The sequence below is a fragment of the Salvia miltiorrhiza genome, chromosome 4, assembly GCF_028751815.1.
Source record: "Salvia miltiorrhiza cultivar Shanhuang (shh) chromosome 4, IMPLAD_Smil_shh, whole genome shotgun sequence".
Taxonomy (NCBI): Eukaryota; Viridiplantae; Streptophyta; class Magnoliopsida; order Lamiales; family Lamiaceae; genus Salvia; species Salvia miltiorrhiza.
In genome coordinates, this window is record NC_080390.1 from 53,395,092 (window position 1) to 53,409,517 (window position 14,426).

At 37.8% G+C, this 14,426-nt stretch overlaps 2 protein-coding genes across 2 annotated transcripts; both read left to right on the forward strand.

Annotated features, from left to right (window-relative positions):
- The first annotated feature begins 6 nt into the window (after window positions 1–6).
- On the forward strand, window positions 7–2,330 carry LOC131020582 (carnosic acid synthase-like). The gene is made up of 2 exons (XM_057949496.1): window positions 7–960; window positions 1,557–2,330. Exons 1-2 carry the CDS (start codon window positions 55–57, stop codon window positions 2,166–2,168), a joined length of 1,518 nt encoding a protein of 505 aa, XP_057805479.1. The 5' UTR covers window positions 7–54; the 3' UTR covers window positions 2,169–2,330.
- A 1,871-nt stretch (window positions 2,331–4,201) lies between these two features.
- Window positions 4,202–6,494, forward strand: LOC131020583 (ankyrin repeat-containing protein BDA1-like). The gene is made up of 2 exons (XM_057949497.1): window positions 4,202–4,920; window positions 5,775–6,494. The coding sequence occupies exons 1-2, from the start codon at window positions 4,345–4,347 to the stop codon at window positions 6,480–6,482; spliced, it is 1,284 nt and encodes a 427-aa protein (XP_057805480.1). The 5' UTR covers window positions 4,202–4,344; the 3' UTR covers window positions 6,483–6,494.
- The last annotated feature ends 7,932 nt before the right edge of the window (window positions 6,495–14,426 follow it).

Sequence of the window (14,426 nt, forward strand, 5' to 3'; positions counted from 1 at the left end):
CCTATAAAATAGAGGAGAAAGGCATGCAACGGTACAAACGCAACAAACCAGAAAATGGGCGGTTTTATTGTTTTATCCGTCGCCTTTGTAGCAGCATTATCATGTGCTGTATTTGTATTCTCACGGTGGTCGGATTCTCGACGGCGGCGAGCGAAGTTCCCTCCGGGGCCGCCTCGGCTGCCGATCCTCGGCAACATCCTCCAACTCGTCGGATCAGACCCCCACAAATCGTTTGCTCAGCTCGCTCAAACCTACGGCGCCCTAATGTCCCTGAAGATCGGGACTCAAGTGGCGGTGGTGGCGTCGTCGCCGGAGATAGCGATGGAGATGATGCAGAGGCACGGGCAGGCCTTCTCGAACCGGTCGATCCCAGACGCGATCAAGACGCACGGGCACGAGCGGGTGTCGTGGAACACGATACCCGCCGACTCCACCGGGTGGAAGAGAATCCGGCGAGTCGGGAGGGAGAAGCTCTTCTCCCGCCAGGCGCTGGAGCGCAGCGAGGGGCAGCGGCGGGAGAGGCTGCGGCGGCTGGCCGATCACGTGCGCGGCTTCAGCGAGCAGGGCCGCGTGATGAACGTCGGGGAAGCCACCTTCACCACCATGACCGACCTCGTCTTCGCCACGCTCTTCTCCGTCGACCTCGCCGACTACGGCGCCGCCAATAAGGAGCTGAGGGAGCATGTCAACTCATTCACCAGGTATATTGGGGTTCCCAACATCTCCGATTTCTTCCCCATCTTTGCGCCGTTGGATCCGCAGGGAATCCGACGGAAGGTCGGCTATCACCTCGGCAGCTTGCTGGACTTTGCACAGAGCATGATCGACGACCGATTGCGTCAGCGAAGGGAATCCGATTACCAGAAAAAGAATGATTTTCTGGATACTCTCCTCGACATCTCCATGGAAGGGGATGGCGAGGATCATTTGAGCATCAAAGAGATCAGGCATTTCTGTGTGGTGAGTATATATCTATACCCTTTCTCAAAGATAAAAATATCGACTATAAAAGATAATCATAATTAAAAACTATTCATTTTGAGCTTAAAATGGCAAGTAACCTTACTTAAATTGCAAACTTTAATTGTTGGACGCGCTCGACTAATGCATGTCGAGCATTAGTGAAAACTGCACTAAAGCTCGACATGCTCAACCACTGCTAGTTGAGTATGTGGAGCAATTTTTTTTTTTTTTTTGATAAATAATACATTATTGTTCAATACACTCAACCTCTGCTAGAGTTGATCATTAGTAGTAAATATACTAATATGCTCGACCATAGCAAGTCGAGCATTCTTAAAAGATGTATTAATGCTCGACATACGCGATCATTGCGAGTCGAGCAGCTGAGCATCAGTAGGATTAGAATGGGTAAAAAAGTAGTACTATAATTTATATAGTATTTCGTAAAAGGTGGGTATTTTTTAGGTTTTATATTATGTATATATGAGTATTATTTTGTCCCTAAAATATTGCACTCAATCTAAGTAACTCTCTGCGTCACTGCGTGTGTTTACAAAACTAGTACGATCTACATGATCTGATGTATACGTTAGGACATAATCATCGCAGGATCAGACACCAGCGCAGCCACGGCGGAGTGGGCAATGGCGGAATTACTACTCCACCCCGACAAATTGGAGAAGCTGAAAGCAGAGCTGAAGAGTGTGGTCGGAGAGAGAAGCATCGTGGAGGAATCCGACATCGCGAGGCTCCCATACTTGCGAGCCACCATCAACGAAGTGCTCCGCTTCCACCCGCCGGCGCCCCTGTTAGGTCCACGCGTGGCGGTGGAGGAAACGCACATAAATGGCTACACAATCCCCAAACATGCAAGGATAATTGTCAACTTTTGGGCAATCACTAGAGATCCAAGCATATGGAAGGATCCGGAGTTGTTTGAGCCAGAGAGATTCTTAGGTAAGGATATAGATTTCGAGGGCCAACATTTCGAGCTGATTCCGTTTGGATCGGGGCGAAGAATTTGCCCCGGCATGCCGCTAGCTAGCCGCATGCTACAGTGCATGGTGGCAACCTTGTGTCACAACTTTGATTGGGAGCTTGAAGGAGGGGCTGAATCCATGCACCTCCAAAGAGAAGATGTATTTGGGCTAGCACTGCAAAAGAAATTTCCCCTCAGGGCTAAACCTAAACCCATCGAGCTTTGATGCATGACTTGTATGAATTTGCTTCTTCTTATAGCTACTCAATAAACGCATATATACAAAAATGATTCCATGGAGAATCTGTAACATGTATTAACATAAGTGTGTATTGTACTGCATCAAGAGTTTCAACTTTCATGTGAAAATTAAAGTTTCTTGCATACGCATATAGGCCGTGTCATCTAGATCATACTAGCTAGAGAGATCACGTGCATGCGACTTGATATATTTAACATGATAAATTGAAGAGGCAAATATTAAAATATATAACCATTTTGCAGCTTAGGCGTAATCACAAAGATAATAGGGAATTTTAGGTTAATAAGATGGTGAGTTGTGTGAGCTCTGTTACTATAAATAGATGTGACAAATTTTTCTTAGACGAATCGGAAAGAAAATTATGGTAAATTTTCGGTGGATGCATGGAATATTAATTATAAACACTCTTACCAAAACATATTTTTTACTATTTTATTTAAAAAATTATTAATAATTTAAAAATCTGAAAATTTGAATTTTGTAATCTAAGTTAATATTATAAAAGTTGAAAATTGGTAAAAGAAAAAAAAAGTGTCGTCCAATCCCCGCCTCCACCCAATCCCCTGTCCCTCTGCTACCCAAACCTCACACCACCATTGCCGGACGAACGTTGTCTCCGCCTGTATCATCACCGCCGGCACACCCAGTCATATAGAATTACTCGATTCTTTTAGTGTTGTGATTGTACTTTAATATTTTGTAAAAAATATATGTTGAATTTGATTTTTTATTTTATTGTATTAGGGTGATTTTTTTGTTGTATTGTTGAAATGAAAATTTTATATAAGTGGATTTTTTTTTTCTGGGCGACGTCGTTTTATATGATAAGGTGAGAAAATCCTTTTAAAAATTCGACGAGGTGATTTATCTTCTCGTCTACGTTTGACGTGGTGTTTGGTTGACCTTCGGCACCCTTGATTTTTTAATTTCTTGAAATTAAAGTGTATCAATCGATTCGGCCATATTTTCGAACAATATTCGTCACTACTATTTGATTGATTCGTTTCAGCCCTACTTACCACTCCGACTTGGTTTACAAATAATTTAATTTATTCTTTGGATTTAACATTTGCTTTTACTTTTTTTGGGGGGATACGGTCAAAAAATACACGAACTTTGAAAAAAATTGTAATTTTCACATGAACTTTTAATTAAGTAAACAATATACATGAATTTATATTTTTGTTGCAATTTTCACATGAGTTTGACTTTCGGCAAAACTAGAGCTTAGTTGGCAATCGGAAATTCACCTAATGTTGGTCTAACTTATGATGATGAGGAGTATTTAGAAGTTCGGAAGTCTAAGAAGGCAAAAATTAATATATTTGACTTAATTTTGACTGTCAATAGCTCTAATTTTATTAAAAGTCAAACTTAGGTGAAAATTGCAACAAAAATATAAATTCATGTATTTTTTAGCTTAATTGAAAGTTCAGGTGAAAATTGCAACTTTTTTCTATGTTCGTGTATTTTTTTTGCCATAATCCCTTTTTTGATAAATATATATAATATTAAATGAAAAAATTAAAAGTCCGCGTCATTGGGGGCTCAAACCCAAGACCTTTGACTTTAGCCATTAACCCCTTACCGCACGCGCAAACAATATTTGCTTAATTGCTTTTACTTGACATTCGGCAACATGTAGAACATTTATGGGCCCTTTAGTATTGGCCAAACTCGAGTCATTAATTATTCAAAAACATGTAAAAGACTTATTTTTCCCTTCCAAAAAAGACATAAAAGATCTAACACTTCTTTCTATTGTCAATGTAATTAAGTAGAGCTGAGTATTTTTTTCAGCTCATATCGTAAATTAAGATATCGAGAATTTATTTTTTTGAAATGTACGTATGCTTCAAATGAAACTTTCTACCGATCGAGAGCTGTAGCTCTAGCATAAACAAATTAATATGAACGCATGAAATGGTCGCCTAAATATATCTGTTTGAGCTGTAAACCCAATAATTAATTAAAACACAAATCATCTTCGTTAGTTGACTTCTTTATTTAAAATTCTGCAACACCACATCAAACTTCATACACATCCTTTGACCTTGATTATAATAATCATCTAAAAAATACTAGTAAAATGCGTGTCATCACTTCATTAAAAAAACATCCAAACACAAATTTTTAAAGTATGGAGAGGAAGCTGGTTGAGGCGGCCGTGAAGGGAGATGTGCAGCAACTGCAAAACCTGATCAAAGACGATCCCTTGCTGCTGTCGGCTGCGGCTTTGGGAGGCGGCGACGCTCCGTTGCACATAGCATGCATTGGGAGCCATCTCGAATTTGTGAAGGAGTTGCTGCTTCATCTGGGCGCCGAATCCGCTGCAGAGCTCAATCAAGAGGGTTTAAGCCCCCTGCACATCGCTTCTGCTAGAGGCGATGTCGAGATCGTGAAGGAGCTGCTGAAATTGGGCGGCCATCTTTGCTTGGCGAAGGGAAGAGAGAGCAGAATCCCTCTTCACTCCGCCGTTGCTAAGGGCAGAACGCGAGTCATCGCGGAGCTGCTGTCGGCCTGCGAGGGTTCCATCGCGCACGCGACTGCCCGAGGCGAAACTTGCTTCCATCTGGCCGTGAAGTTCAATCAGTATGAAGCTTTCAAGGTCCTCTGCGATCATGCTGTCTCGTTTGGGATGGAGGAGGTCTTGAATAGCAAGGATGGTAGGGGGAATACCGTCTTGCACATTGCAGCATCTAAAAAGCAATATGAGGTTAGGAATTTGTAACTTTTTTTAATATTCCACTCTTATCTGGTTGTTGACGCTCTCTTTGTCTCACATCGACTTGGTAATTAGATCATGTTACTGATATAATTAAGTTTGGCTAACCTCTTATCTTGTAAAACTTTTTAAGGGGATGATGGCCCGATTCTAATACTGTAAATTGTAGCATACTAGGTCGATGTGAATTTGTTTGTCACATGTAACAGCCGATCAATTTTTGAACCATTCTATCATTCTGTCAATATATAAGTCTGACTAACCCCGTCTTCGATCAAATTCTTGAACTAAACTACTTCCAGCCTTATCATGTTCTCGAGGGCGTAATTACTTTAGAAGATTAGCCTTGACAGATAAAAACAGTAAAGTTAATCCCTTGTTTACTTAGACAATGAAGCGCAATCTGTTGGTAAGACGCTTCTCCTCCAACCAATAGGTCAGAGGTTCGAGTCACCTAGGGGTTACAGTGTGAGTGAATTTTTTCCTTTCTTAAAAAAAAAATCTGATTATTTATATCATTTAAGCTATTTTTGTTTGATTCTTATCCCATTGAAAGAATGAGATTGAAGAAATCATATTCTTAAAAAAAAAAATACCCAATTATGCATCTTATCAGTCATGCAAAGTAAATACCTCCATAGTATATATATAAGTCTCGCTCCGATCAAATTCTTGAACTAAACTACTTGCAACCCTATCATACTATTGTCACTATATAATTTTGCATAACCCTATCTCGGATCAATATTGAATCAAACTTCCAATTCAATGATGATTTGTTTGTTTCAAGGGAATGATGATCCCAATTGTAATAATATATGGCATCCGATCAAATTCTTGGTCAGGTTTTTGATCTATTGCTAGAGAAGAACCCTTACATGAAGAACAAATTGGAGGTGAAGTCATTGAACAACAAGAGGCGCACCCCGTTTGATGTGTTGATATCAGAAGGTGGCGACTGCGACATAGAGGAGATTCTCACTAGAGCAGCACCACCAACGCAGACAATTCCCGCCGGTGAAGAGCAGTCGCCGGAGCAGCAACAGCGGCGGCGCCGCCCCCGATCGGCGTCCCAGAAGCTGCAGGACTACTTCAAGTACGACAAGACGAAGGAGTCTCCGGGCAAGGCAAGAAACACGCTGCTCATCATAGCCGTGCTAATCGTCACCGCCACGTACCAGGCGGTGCTCAGCCCTCCCGGCGGCGTGTGGGAGGCGGACGGCGGCGGCGGCGGCGGCGGCAAACGCCACTCGGCAGGGCAGTCGGTGATGGGCACGAACAAATACGTGTCGTATGGGCTGTTCCTGGTGTTCAACTCCATGGGCTTCTTCATGTCTGTGCACCTCATCCATTTTCTCACAAGCGGACTTCCCCTGCAGTTTGAGATCAGAGTAGCGCTCTTTGCGCTCACAGCAACTTATGATACTTGCATGGTCGCCATTGCGCCTCCTGGCATCTTATCCACCTTCTTCATCGCGCTCTCTGTTATGATGCCGATCATCATCGCCTTGCTAACCTACCTCATCAGAGATTTCACCACTTTTGTATCGTAGACTACCATAATATTATACTCCCTCCGTCCCATTATTCATGACACGTATTCCTTTTTTGGGCTGTCCCAACCTACACGACACATTTCCTTTTTTAGAAAAAATTAGGGGGTCATTTAAGCATTAAAATAATCACTAATCACTAATTAATCTTAAATGATTTCTACCGACTTCAAAGAAATCAAAATCTTATTCCTCTCCTCTTCATCAATAATCAAAATCAGTCGATCTGCCTCCACCGCCCGTCAATCTGCCGCCGCCACCGCCCGTCGATCTGCCTCCTCCCCACTTTCTCTCTCTCTTCATCCGTCTCTCACCTTCCGCCTGCCTCACATTCCTCTTGCTCCAGGCTGCCGCCTCCGAAGATGTCGATCTGCCGCCCGTCGATCTGCCGCCTCCACCTCCACCACCACCGCCCGTCGATCTGCCCCCTCCCCTCTTTCTCTCTCTCTTCATCCGTCTCTCACCTTCTTTCTCCCTCACCTTCCGCCTGCCTCACCTTCCTCTTGCTCTAGGCCGCCGCCTCCGTAGAAGAAGCTTGCGAAGGAGGGCGGCGCCGCCGACAAGAAGACGAGGTGCACCCTGAAGAACCCTACTAACGGAGAATCTGGATCTGGATTTTTGATTTGGGGGTTTTGCACAATTCTGAATTTTTGCACTATACTTGGATCTGGATTTTTGTTTGTTCCGATTTGCAATTGTGGGTCTTACAATTTTGTTTGTGGTTGGCAGAATCTTGATTTTTTAATTTGTTCTAGTTGGCAGAATCCAAAATTCTGGTTGAATTTTATTTTGATTGGTAGATCACTAGTTTTTGTTTCGATTTTTGTTTGTGGGTTTTGCTGGTGAATCGAGCTGGCTGACGACGGAGGCGCTCGCCGGCGGCGCCGGCGGCGGCGCCGCCGTGTACCAGTCCGGCGAGAGAGAGAGGCAGAGAGAGAAGAAGTGTATGTGAGTGTGTGACTGCGTGTGTGTGTGAATCAAAATAACACTAAACATCTAATTCCCTTAATTTCACTCTTCTTAATCTCCGTGCCGAACAGTAACGTCCCATAAATAATGGGACGGAGGGAGTACGAGATTAATTTAGACACAAAAATTTTAGGGTCAAAATGATGTATCTATGTCGATTCTCAAAGATAAAACCTAAAACATATACCTATTTTGTACATTTATGTAAATAATATATTACACTTATTTAGGACTTTTTTACTCTTACATCGAGCATTAGTCTATTTTGTACTGATATCCAACTTGCAATAGACAAATATCAAACATTAATTTTATAAATTACATAAAAATTAAAGTTTGATTTCTTTTTTATTATTATTAATTATTTGAAGTTAAATGGAATATGAACAAACTGAACTTTGAATTTATGTAATTTATCCCTTACAAATAATTCTTGCCTTTTTTAATTAGACAAAATCTACTGTATATCTGGCTGTACGTCCAACCAAGTTTGAGTTTTTTTTTTTCACTCCGACTCTTCGTGACCCATTCAACAAAATATCATTTTTTTATTGTTTATTTAAAAAAATTAGTTACATGCTTTAAAAGTGTTATTTATAATGTACTCCCTCCGTCCCCTAAATAACTTTATAGAGATAGAAACACAGATTTTAAGATAAAATTGTTGAGTGTACTAGATGTGGTGAAAAAATGTTACAATTAGTATTGAAAATGGTGAAAATGTGTTATACTAATTAGTATTTGGAGTGGTGAAAATGTGAAAAGTAAGAACAAATGAGGTATTATTAGATTATGTCTAACAATAACATTTACCAACCCCACTTTTTTTAATAAAAATAATAATTTTCTCTCTTCCACATATACAATCTTTAAGTCAATTCAATTTTATAAGTTTTCCACTTTATCAATAACCCACACCAACCGAAATATATTTTCTTCTTCTATTAGTTTTATTGTAGTATTTTTTAAGGGTTAAGGTACAAATTCATCCCTAAACTAGACACCCATATAACGTATATACTCCCCCCTCCCCCATTCTCAACCTTGGCCCAAATGCACCACTAGAGTTCATAAAAATGGTGCATTTAAACCCAACAAGTTAACGTTCGTTTCTTGCCACTAACTTGTTGGATTTAAATGCACCATTTTTATGGTCAAATTCTTTGTCTTATTAGCTTGATCAGTCGGTATGGTCATCAATAAAGATAGTCTTAGTGGTAGGATAATGTCCCAAAATGAATCAAAATATTATTTGGGGGACGACCAAAAAAAAAAGATGATAAGTTATTTGAGGGGTGAAGGAAATATCATTTATTTTTATACAAAATATCATTTTATTGTATATAATTTCGTATCATGTTCTATATGCATGATTTTATTTGTTAGTTATTAATAAAATTAATTATCATTTACCATTATCAATAGAAGTATAATTTATTATTAATAAATGCGTCATTTGCATATAATAACTAAATTGAGAAAAAAAATATTCATACACAAATTCGAGTCGAGTCGAGTTGGGCACGGGTTCGTGTCATAACTTCGATTGGGAGCTTGAGAAAGGGACTGAATCCAAACGACTCCAAAGACAAGATGTGTTTGGGTTAGCACTGCAGCAGAAAATCCCCTTCATAGCTATTCGAATCCAATCAAGGTTTGAATATATTGGGCTTCATGTTGTGGGCCGCTTCATGAATAGATTGGGCTTCATTTTGTCTGCTCTTATATAGTGAACAAATTAATTTGTCCGCGTTTCAAAATTGACTGTTAATTCTATTTTCTCTGACTTAAGAAACAATCACTTTTGGTATAATTCAATTCTTTATAGTTTTAATCATTTTATTTTTTAATTGTAACTTTGAATGGTTTAATATAATTTTAAAATTGTTAATTAGACTTTATAATTATTTTTTATATTTATTTTACAGTTTTTATTTGATAATTAATTATTAGAAATAAATAATTAATTCATAATTAAGGTATACATACATATATATATATATATATATATATATATATATATATTTAGATATATCAAGTTTTGAATTTAAAAAATAGAAACGGTTTTTCATTCTTTTTTCCTTATTTCTTTCCACACATGCACAATCAATGGCGCCGGCGAGAAAGATCAGTTCTTACTCTTTTTAGCCTTTTAATTTATTTGATTAAATATTATATTTTTTTATTAATAGAAGAATATTGTTTCCATCGAACCTTAGCTCTCCCATAAAAATCACCGCTGCCACCACTGCATGGGTGGAAATCGTTCCAGACTCGCCGCTACACACACGTCCTCAGCCGCGTTGTCACGTTGTAGATCCTTGACTTGAGTCGCTGTCGTGCCTTTCTTGGTCGAGGATCGTCGCGTCGCCGTCGCTAGGGCAATTCGGGGGTGGGGGGAAGGCGACGACGCTAGGAATTTGGCAGGGGAGTGCGGGGAAAATGGTGGTTTTAGGTGTTTTTGAATTAATTTAAAAAAATATATTTAATTTTCATTTTTTCACGTACCACTCTTAGAACCCGTGTCGAAAAGAAATTGTTCAAGTTTTGCGGAACGGATGGAGTACAATTAAAACTATTTGCAAACATACACTTTAAGTCCCTCATCGAACAGTGTAAATTTTTTCTCTACAATGTGCAATGTACTATAAAAAGAGAAGCTACATTAATTTTATTTTGTATTGAGTCACACATTAAAATATATAGGATTCTCTACAATATGTAATGCACTATAAAATGATAAGTTATATTTAATTAAAATTAAAATTAAAATAATTTTAAAGCGAATTTTCTTTTAAATGCAAAAATATAAGATATTTAAAAAGAAACATCAAGATTACATAGCAAAAATAAGTTTTTAACAATAAAATGTTTAACTTTGTTAAAGAAAAACAATAAAATATCTAACAATAGTTTAAACTTATAGAATCAAATTAAAGCATCTCAAAACTACAGAAAAGTGATATAATGAGATTTTATACTAATATTTTGTCATTTTTTAATTTTTATATCTACATATTCTATGTTAAATATTCGGGTTTCGGGCTAGCCCATCGGGTTGGTCGGGCCGACCCTATCGGGTGCCGGGCTATTCGGTTACGGGCTAATCGGTTTGTAATTTTTATTGGGTTGAAAATATTTAACCCTAACCCTCTCGGGCCAGCCCATCAAGTTTCGGATTAGATTGACATCCCTAATTTTATAGCCCCAAATTGAATTAAATTTGTAATTAATAAATTAATAATTTCATTAAGTAAATCTGAAAGAATAAACACGTAACACTTTCAATCTTAATCTGAAAAAAAAATATTTATAGCCCACTATAAACCCTAATCTTAAAACATATTTATAGCCCCCTATAAACACTACAAAGAACTGTATGTATAGCCTGCAGCTCAAAATTCTACTCCATGGAGGATCTGCTACTTGTCTCGTACTACTTCGTCGCCATCAACTTATTTTTGTCGACTGCGATTTCATTGCGATATATATTTAGGTAAATTGGAGGTCTCTGCAAATACGGACCTTTTTCCGGCGTCTGAGAAATTCATTTTTGTATCAATATTTGTTATTGTGCTTTGTAAGACAATCACTTATTCTGTGATCGACATAATGCAGTGGAAATATATGATAACACTAATCAAGAAATTATGCTTCATTCCATTAATTATGCAGTTAATTCTTAGTCAATTCAATAACTTCTTTTTTTCTCCTGCTAAAACAAAAACTGAAAGAAAAAAATCCCAAAACTGTTCTCCTCAAAATCAATTAGACGAAGTCTGATTACCGAAATCCCAAGAAAACTCTGGCCGCACTCTGCTATGGATAGTGTTATACATGTTTATTGTTTAAAATTTATTTTAATGAAATTGTTAATTTATTACTATATATTTAATTTAATCTGGGGGATTATGAAATATAGGATAAAATAGTAATTTTTTTATTATTTTTAATTTTACTTTAAATAGGGGGCTATAAAAAATAAATTGGAGGCTATGAATAGAATCACCCTAAAATGTATATATTTTTCCAATCTTTCCGGGTTTCGTTGCCCATTGTGAATTCTTTATGACTCAAATACTCAACTTAACTAGCATAATAATTTAAATAACTTAAATTTATTATAATAAAAAAACACCTTTAACGTTTAATTCAATCTCAAACACTCATTTTATACAATATGTGTCTCTTTCTTCACTACATAAAAATCACTATCACCCATTTTATTAAAACTTGTGCTCACCAAAAGTGTCTTATTTTTTGTGGACGGATGGAATATTAGATTAAAAACACAGAAGAGTAAAATGATGAGTATAACTTTCTAATGTTGAATCAAAATACATTTCACAAACCTTTGAAAAAAATCATATTATCATAACTTTTAGAAGCAAAGTAATAAAATTGAAAATCAAATAATGAGAAAATTTTCATATAATCAGACGATAAAATTAGGGCTGGGAATCGGGTCGGGTTCGGGTACCCTACCCGAAAAAATCGGGTACCCGAACCCGAAAATCCCCTAATCCCTATACCCGACCCCGACCCCGACCCCGAAATTGAAATCGGGTACCCTAATACCCGACTCGGGTACCCGGGTCGGGTATTCGGGTACCCTAAATTACCGTAAATTCAATTGTTTGTGCTCAAAACCAAGAATTTTGTGGAAAAAAAAAGAAAAAAAGAAGAAGAAGAAGCAGAAGCAGCAACATGCGACTGCTGTGCTGTCGGAGCTCGGAGGCGCGCGGCCGCGCGGTGGCCGGTGGAGGCCTGGAGTGTTTCTGTGCTGTCGGAGCTCGGAGCTTGGAGGCGCGCGGAGGGACAGCCGCACAGGGGGGAGCCCTCAGCCGAGTGGAGGCGCGGGAGGGCGACGGTGGGCGGGCGAGGGGCGCCGGCGCGCCTCTGGGTCGCTGGAAAACTCGTGCCGGAGGAGGGAGTGGGATGGGAGTCATGGGACTGTGGAGGGAGGGGGGCGGCGGGAGTGGGACTGAAATTAGGGTTGGGGCCGCTGGGCTGGGCCTGGACTAAGTGGGCTGGATTCTCAAAGGCTCAAAGCTAATTAGTAATTAATGTTAGCTACATAAAATTCGGGTATTTTCAGGTATACCCGATACCCGATTATTTCGACCCCTAAATACCCGATCCCGTACCCGATCCCGAATTAATCGGGTATAGGGTACCCGATACCCGATTTTTTCGGGTCGGGTATCGGGTACCCGATTACCCGATCCCGAAATTCCCAGCCCCAGATAAAATTATTTTCAGGTCAGTTTCATAGGGTTCAGATTATTTTCGAGCCAATCCTATCGGATTGTCGAGCTATTTGTGCTAAATTTTTATTTGGTTAAATTTTTTTAGCTTCAGTTCTCTTAAATTATAGGTCTAATAGGATTAATCCACCAATTTCGAGCTAAATTCAAGTCCATACTGATGCGATGTCGTATCCTTTTTTCTTTTTTAGTTTTGAGTTATTTGATATTCAAACTTGATTAGTATTTCTACTTGACTAAAAGTTACTATAATATAATATATACATCGCTATCATAATTTATCTTACAAACACCGGTTCGTTTCTTTCATCAAATCTAGCCAATCATACCATGGCAATTGTAGTTGCCAAATGACAATTTTAGATTCAATTTCTAATTGTTAGGATTAATTAATTGTAATACTTACTTGAAAATCTGGTGTGCAAAAAGTCATGAAATGGTCCAAGCAATTGAATTAAGAAATGGGAAAATTGTCATTAATTAAATCACGGATTTCGATTCAATTTGCAATTTAAATACTATTGACTTTTAAAACATAACAAAAAAAAAAAAAATACTCAATCTTTTAAATTTTTGCAATTAAAATTTAAAATCCTCCCAATTTTTATTACAACCTAGATTTGTGAATTCCCATTATTTGAGATCATAATTCCTTACGTTTGAAACTACAACTTAAACCATCGAAAAGCTCTAATATCATTTCCTCAGCATAATTTCTTAATTAATTAGTCATCACACATTTTCGACGAATAAATCAATAACATGGTAGGATATAATTGCCCGAATTGAATACATAAAAACATAATTATACAATTGCACAAAGACCTTATTACACGAATATAAGATTGAATAAATTAAACTTTATGTATGCGCCTGGCAGTTCATTTTTCAACAATGCATATGACTTTAATTATACACGAATATACACAAATTTATTTATACATAAAGTGACAATGCACGAACATATCCATTCTTGCAGTAGTCACTGACGGATCCAGCTTATAACATGGGGGTGCAGCTGCTGCACCCCCTCCAAAAAAATTAGTACGTAGTGTTAATATTTATATATAAATTATTTGAGATTTAGTTTTTGTACCCCTAATTAAAACTATAACCTTAAAAAGAATATATAAGTTCTACTTTAAAAAAAATCCTAAGCTTCAAACTTAAATAATATCTGGGTATATTATTTTTATCATTAAATATTTTCAATATTTATGATTATTTAATTATTTATCGCACCCCAATTTAAAAATCATGGATTCGTCATTGGCAGCAGTGAAAATGAACTCTACACATCAACCTGAATTTTCGTAGAAAGCATTTATAATTTGTAAATATGTAATAATGTTTTCCACTGATTTTTGAGAATTGTTATAATTTGATTTTATTTTATTTTTTGATGAAATTACATCAAATCAACTTATTAAATAATTGGCAGCGGCGGCGGCAAAACGAGGATCAATAGTAAGTGGATATAGACTAGTTGGGGCACGAAGAAATTTCTCTCTCTAGGTATTTTTTGTTTGTTGCTCGGAAAAAATGAATTGTAAAAATTGATAAGATTTAATTACTCAAGAGCAGTTTGGTTCTTAAATATACTCAAGTGAAATTTGAAAAATAAAATATATTTTGTACAGCGGGTAAAATTGATATATAAGCTCAATTAACAAAAATTACGTGGGTCAAACTGACTTGTTCGGTAAAA